Consider the following 7025-nt stretch of genomic DNA (forward strand, 5'->3'; position numbering starts at 1 on the left):
CCCAACTGATTGATAGCAATTGATTATTTTCTATCAAATAGTGTTTTGGCGCGGCTGGCTGAGTAGCGCTATCCATGGTACTGAAAGAGAGGATTTCATTCTGGAATATTAAATTAGCATTTAACCTTTTGTTCAAAAAGTAGGCTTGGAGATTATTTTCTAAATATTATAGTTTACAAATATAATGATTACTAAATTTTAAAAATATTTCATTCTGGCATGTTATTTAACCGTTTGTTTTGTTGTGTAAGATTGTATTCCCTCTGTCTGCCTGAGGAAAGGACAAGGCAAGGAGTAAAAATATTGTGCTCCTTGATGAATTATTTTTTCTTTTAGAATTGATTAAACTATTCTGGCAAATGCAGTGGTTAAGTTTAAGTTCTGAAATTGTTTTATTAATGTTACTGTAAGAAATAACCTAACTGGCTTCGTAGTCTATTGCCCACTGTGGTTTGTAATTCATTTTTATGAATAAAAAAGTTTCAAAAGCATAACATCCTCTGCTTTTTTCCCTGCTTAAAAGGATTTTTATATAGTATATAAGTTAGGATTTTGCAGGGGACTTGGTAAGAAACAAATAAGACATCAACTTCATCTTGAAAAGCATCAGTAAATCCCAATTACATTAAACTTTTATTTGAGGTTTAGATGGGGACATCATCCTCAGTAAGCTAAAGAGCATCAATCTTTCATACCCATACACAACTCTTAACTGCAACACTGCAGTGCCATAATGGAAAAGAGTCACCCTGAAGGGAAATAAAGGAGGTGTAAACAAGACAAAAATATCACAAATGATGTGTATTTATGTGGCACCTAGCTCTGTCAGCGTGAGCGTCGGTGAATGTATTGTCATCTGACTGCATACACACCTAGATGTAAGTTAATGAAAGTTAAAGCAAATTAAATTGGTCTGTCAATAGTTAAGTTGCAGAGATTAACAGAGTGGGTTGGAGAGAAACACGGAATATAATGATCAATATTGTCAGCTTATTAGGAGAAATGAAACCTAATGTAGCTTTTCTATTGTTCATGGTTGTAATGTTAAGGAAGACAACCTTGTCTACTTGCAATTACTCAGGGCTAGCCTACATCTTTTACAAATCCAGTTTATTTTCAGTGGACAGTTTATCCGTTCTATTGTATGTGTTGCATAATTGGTATTACTTTTCTCACTAACATACATTCTCAAGAACAACAGTAATTGGAAAAAATTGTGAATTGTGTTACAACATGCACTGTACCTTCTTCCGTAACTGTCGTTCTTTAGTAGAGTGGGATTTCACGTGTTTCCTCAGGGAGCTGGGATCAGTGTAGCGCTTTGCGCAGCCAGGCACCTGGCAAGTATATGGCTTCTGTACAACCACAGACATATGAAAACTTGTAGGACTCCACATAGAGGCAGACACGCACAAACACACACACACACACAGACTTTGAAATACATCATTCCATCCATAATTGTACGTGTTTGTGCATGGTTGCCACTCACTGTGTCCAGGTGTGTACGCTGGTGCTTAGCTCTGTCACTTGAGTTGCTGAAGGCCTTGTGACAGCCTGGGTGCTGACACAGGTAGGGTTTCTCCCCCGTGTGGCTACGCAGGTGGATCTTCAGATTTTCTAGCCGAGAGAAAGCCTTCTTGCAGCCCTCGAACTGTAACCACATATAAACACAGTTCAAGTTGACCAAGCTGTACATTACCACCAGGTTGCCACGTGTGTATTTTTACTACATTTAAATCTAATAATTGAAGTCATTGATTTGTTTTGTTTGTTGTCCAATACAAGCTCTACAAGGTACAAGATGTTACACACTACGTTACAAGCTATGAGCTTATTAGCTGGAGGTCGCTGCAGACAAAGGCCGGCTGACCTCAGTGTGTGGGAGGGAGTGAAAGAGGAAATATAAAAAAGCTTTTGAATAGAAAAATGGGTAATTTAGTCTCTTACACTCAAGTTAGCCCTAACTGCTCACTGCCATGGTTGGTGACTGTGGGTTCAATAAGAGAATGGGAATAAACGACCTACAGTACATCGTTGTATGGTTTGGAGGACTTGTTGCATGGTTGACAGGCAAGCAGCTGTGAAGCAGCAAAGCCCTGAGGGGTAAACATTTGGGAAAGACAGGTACATTTTAGTTTCATGGCAAGTTTATGTTATTTAGTCACAACTCCTGGCTATTATTAGTAGTGAGCAGTCTTTTTGTATCACTTGTGTCTTCATGTTTGATAATCATACAACCATATTGCTTTTACAATCGGTCAATTTCTACTACACTGCGATTATTATGTGAATTTATATTTATATTTTAGATGACTGTGCCTTTATTATCATTATTATTATTTTATTTTTTGTTTTTTCATTTTTGGATGTTGGACACACAGGATATAGTACATCACACTATGAGGAACAGATATCTACTTAAGGATTTTAACACTAATAATTCCAGCTAGAGTGTCATACATAATTGTTTTGAAAGAATCAGCTATGTGGGATCTATGTGGGATGCTTAATTCCTCAACAAGCACTCTCTTTCTGTGCACAAAAGCATGAATATAACACTCAAAATGAAATGGTTACGATTTGATCACAGTCATGATCCTGCCTTCTTTTGCCCAAGTAACGCTTAAGAGTTCACCACCAATGAGTCAGAACAAGTCTATATGACACTCAACCAAATTAACAGAGGCACACACGTGGTAGAAATACATGGTTTGTTCTCACCTATTGTCCTTTTCTTTTCTGTTTTGTATGCTCTCCGGTTATAAAAAAGGAACTGTTGTCACACAGATATTGGGATCTTAAAAGTTTTCCCACACATGAAATCATGAAGCTTTAGGCTTTCTAACAATGTATACTTTGAAATAATTGAGCAAGGATTAAACGTTGGGGTTTTGTTTACAACCAAAATGGCAAATTCTATTTAAAACTTAAAGAGAGTTATTTCACTTGTTCAAATTTACACAAATATATTTTTTTAAGTAACACATTTCTGGTGGATGTGTGTGTCACCAGCAGGGGTCAGTGTGTATACACACATCACTGTTTTGTCATCTGTGTTTTGAATCCTTCATCTTGCATCACCTTGACAGCGGCTGGTAGCTATCAATTACAAAACCAGTCACTTGTAGTAGACTATTTCTAATACATTTACAGCCAAGCTCAGACTGAAGAATGACTACACCATATAACAGCATCAGACAGGCCCTTGCACTTGTACTACAGTACTTCATGTGTTTTAGGAAAAATACCACAGTTATCCAAATCAACAGAACGGCTTTTTTTTTTTGCAGTATCATACGACCACAGTGACTTCACTGATAAAATATGTCTTTCTTCTTGTGTAGGGCCAGGACTTTACTCTCTCCTTCCTGTTCACAGGGGGGTAGGAATGTCTTTACTAAGCCTTATGAGAAAACACACAGACCATGTCCAATTCTTTTTTTTTCACCAAGACTAAATTTCTGACATACTGATACCTCTCAGTCATCACTGCCAAAGCCAAATCAAAATGTCTCTGCCCGTTAATAGCTTACTAATAACATTTCTCTGCATTCCACATAGAAATACTTGCCATTCTTCCTCCAAACAACACAGCTATTTCCTGACATCTATTCTCAAACACCATCCTGCTTCCGCAATTGAACTAGGAAATGAAAATGTTTTGTTAAGCAAAACTGCATTTATTATTTTTACAATTTCATGTTATGACAATTATTCTGTGAATGTAATAGTATGGTGGTTGTAATCTGGAATTTTTTTAAAAGCGTAAAATCTAAGGTGACCAGCGCTGAATTTGAACATTTAAAAAAAAAATGTTTTACCAAAGGACAAGCACTAAAGCGAGCACTAAGCAAGCACTTAATTGGAATCCAAAATGATAGAGCAGCACAAAATGAGAAATGACAAAGACGTTTTACTCGGGCACTCTTTCCAATTCTGGTCTATTACAATAAATGCTCCTTTATAAGGGGATGGCCTTGCAAAGTTGACCAATCATAAATATAATCTAAAGAAAAGAATTAACAACAGACCCCTCAGCTAGAATACCAAAAGAAAAACAGCACAGACAGAGATAAATAGTCTCTCAGAAACAAAGTGGTCAGACAAGTGAGAACCAGCATAAAGCTAAAATACTGCCAAGACTCCAGGACTAGCCAGGGGTATGTAACTGTGTAACTCTGCTCTCTCTCTCTCTGTCTTATAAAGCTCTCATGAAGCGCAGAGGGCTTTTTAGTTTTTCGCGGGCAACGTTTGGGCTGAAAAGAAAGCAGCATGGCTCCTCAGTGTAGATCAGTGTTACAGCCAGCTTCTGACAGGTCCTGGCAGGTACTCATGCCCTGGTTGAACAATGACAGCTGCAGTCCGTGCCAACAGAGTCTGTCCAATGCCCAGTCTTTGCCTGAGGTCAATTCACTCTGGACTCCGCTCCTCCCTGTTACACCAGTGATATTTCTCCCCTCTTTGCTCTTTTTGTTTCACCTGTTTCCTTATACTGTACATTTTTCTGTCTCCAGTGACTTCTACATTCCTGTAGGGGTGTTAATTAGAACATTCATTTAGATGTTTGCAGATGATGCATTTACGTTTTATTTTTTTATGATGCATACTGGTGTGACACAACTACTCAAAGTGCGGGACAAATAGATCAAACAACATGTGTAGCATTCGGTCAGTATTTGGTACTTAAATGTTAGAAAACCCTCGTACATGGGACTTTTCGTGTAACTGAGAAGAGCACTGTCACAATGAACGGCTATGTTAACTAATGCAAAATAATATCACACGCTGTAATGTGAAAGTTTATTCCAGATAATAAAGCATTATCCCTGATATTAAACCCAAAGTTAGTTTCCTCCAAACAATTGTAGGGATGGCGCTTAAAATGTGGTCAAACCTGAACTCTAATAAGCTTGCTTTCAACGGCATTAGCAAGGCTTGAATTACAAAATGCTCATGTACGGAATTGTAGTGGATTAGAAAGAAACTAAGTTTTTATATTCACATTATGCAAATGCACTGATTGATCACAACATAAGTAATGCATAGTGAAAGAAGATGATGCACACTTTGACCAATTTTGGCAAAACATTTTCTCATTACATCTTTTTTTTGTGTTTTGTTTTTTCTTTTTAGCATTTTTAGTGTTGGAGTGGTAATATAATGCATGGCAGCCACAATGCACAAGATAATAATTCCAAAGAGCAAGCGATTTCACCACTACCCAAGGAGCAATTAGCAAAATGGTAAAGCGCTTTATGATATATAAAATTGTCTAAACATCTAAATGAATGTTCTAATTTACAATGGCTGTAGAAATCTCTTGGGATTTAAGTTCACACTGTGCTTTTAAAATCATGTTTTAAAATCACAGTGACAGAGGCAAACAGACTGCTGAGTCGAGGATATGTTAACAAACTGCTGAAACATCATTAAACAGATTGTAAGATGACAGGCACAAGCCTGGGCCTGTCCTATGTGTTCCCTTTGTAACAAGAGCTACGTCATTGTTCTGCTGCGGGCTCACACTTCATTTATCGTGCATCAGTTTATTCACCTGCCAATCATTTCAGAACAACTGGGTGCTGCATCTGGACAATTGTATAATTTGAAAGGTGGGCTTGTTTAAGAGAAGTTAGCTTAAATATTAAAGTGCTTTTAGCTTTTTTGAACTGTTCTGTGAGATTTAGAGTTTTTATATCTAGCATTTCTATCTTTAAATAACAACTTTTCAATCTCACAGATCTCTCTCAGATTTATGAAAATGCTCATGTACAGTTAAGAAAGAAAAAGCCTCCACTCTTGACATAATGTTCAGACTCAACCACACAGAGTAAAAATGTCTCATTAAAACGCAGGAAAGATATGTCAAGTGTGCTAGCCTTTTCTCTCTTTACTCAGAATTAGCCTGTACTATAATTACAGGACCACAAACACATGTGCCACTTTGTATCAAATTTGTTTTTAGCAATGGGCTATGACCATGAATACTTTCTTCATTATTATTCATGAAACCTAAATCCATCCAAGGTTTGCAGCCCCATGGCAACAGAGCAGGCTTCATATAATAAGTGAGTATTTTGGTACAAAAGGTCGACTGCAGGTATGCATGCTGTTAATAATTGACTTGTTAAAAGCAGTGACATGAAACATGTTTTGCGAGTGGTTTGTCAATTTCTCATTAAAGTCTCAACTATTTTCCCAGTGGGAGGAAGAAAAAACAAAGGAGGGAGTTCAAAGTGGTGTACAAGCCATGCATATTTTGAAAGCTATGCTAGCTGCATGAGTCAATGGAATTGCATGTTGGTCTGTCTGTTGGTTGGTTGGTCGGCCCTGCACTTTGGTCTAGACTTAAATGTCTCAGTAAAAACTGGATGGAATGACCGGACATCTGTTTCAGACATTTATAGTCCCCATAGGATTAATCCTACTGATTGTGGTGATCCTCTGTCTTTTCCTTTAGCACCACCAGCAGAATTTCATTTTTGACTTTTCGTGAAATATCTCCAAAGCTATTTGATGGATATGAGACATTAATGGCCCCCTTTGGAAGAGTTGTAAGTACTTTGGTGATCCCTTGACACATATAACGCCACTATTAGGTTAACATGATTATTGTCCAATCCACTGGTTTATATACTTGCAAAGCTAATGACGTTTCAATCAGTCTCTGCTTAATTTGTTCATTAGCAACCAATCAATTTTATTTGTCACTTGAAATCGTATGGGGTACAAGTCAATTCCAGTGAAATGTAACATGGTGAACCTGATAAACCTGCACCTGCTTAACATCTGCATATCAGCATTGTTTATTTGAGCAGGTTTGCATGCTGACATAAGCATTTAGCTCACAGTACTGGTGTGCCTCAGACAAGCTTTAGACTATTTCTAATATAATCACGTTACATTTAAGTTGGTGGAACGGGTGCCCGTATATAGAAGTTTACTCAGGCCAGGGTTCGACTCAAACCTGCAGCCCTTTGCTGCATGTCATTCCTCCCTCTCTCCCCTTTCATGTCTTCAGC

The 7025-nt window shown here is 37.7% G+C and overlaps 1 protein-coding gene across 5 annotated transcripts in view; it reads right to left on the bottom strand.

Moving 5' to 3' along the window:
• glis3 (GLIS family zinc finger 3) overlaps positions 1-7025 on the bottom strand; it is a 16505-nt gene that overhangs the window by 5370 nt on the left and 4110 nt on the right. For all 5 annotated transcript variants that reach the window (XM_032539360.1, XM_032539359.1, XM_032539358.1 and 2 more), the window contains exons 5-6: positions 1493-1654; positions 1245-1355 (exon numbers count right to left, since the gene is read on the bottom strand). In XM_032539360.1, the coding sequence (XP_032395251.1) occupies positions 1245-1355; positions 1493-1654 (273 nt within the window). The remainder of the gene's footprint in view (positions 1-1244; positions 1356-1492; positions 1655-7025) is intronic.

The sequence above is a fragment of the Etheostoma spectabile genome, chromosome 16 (assembly GCF_008692095.1).
Source record: "Etheostoma spectabile isolate EspeVRDwgs_2016 chromosome 16, UIUC_Espe_1.0, whole genome shotgun sequence".
Lineage (NCBI taxonomy): Eukaryota > Metazoa > Chordata > Actinopteri > Perciformes > Percidae > Etheostoma > Etheostoma spectabile.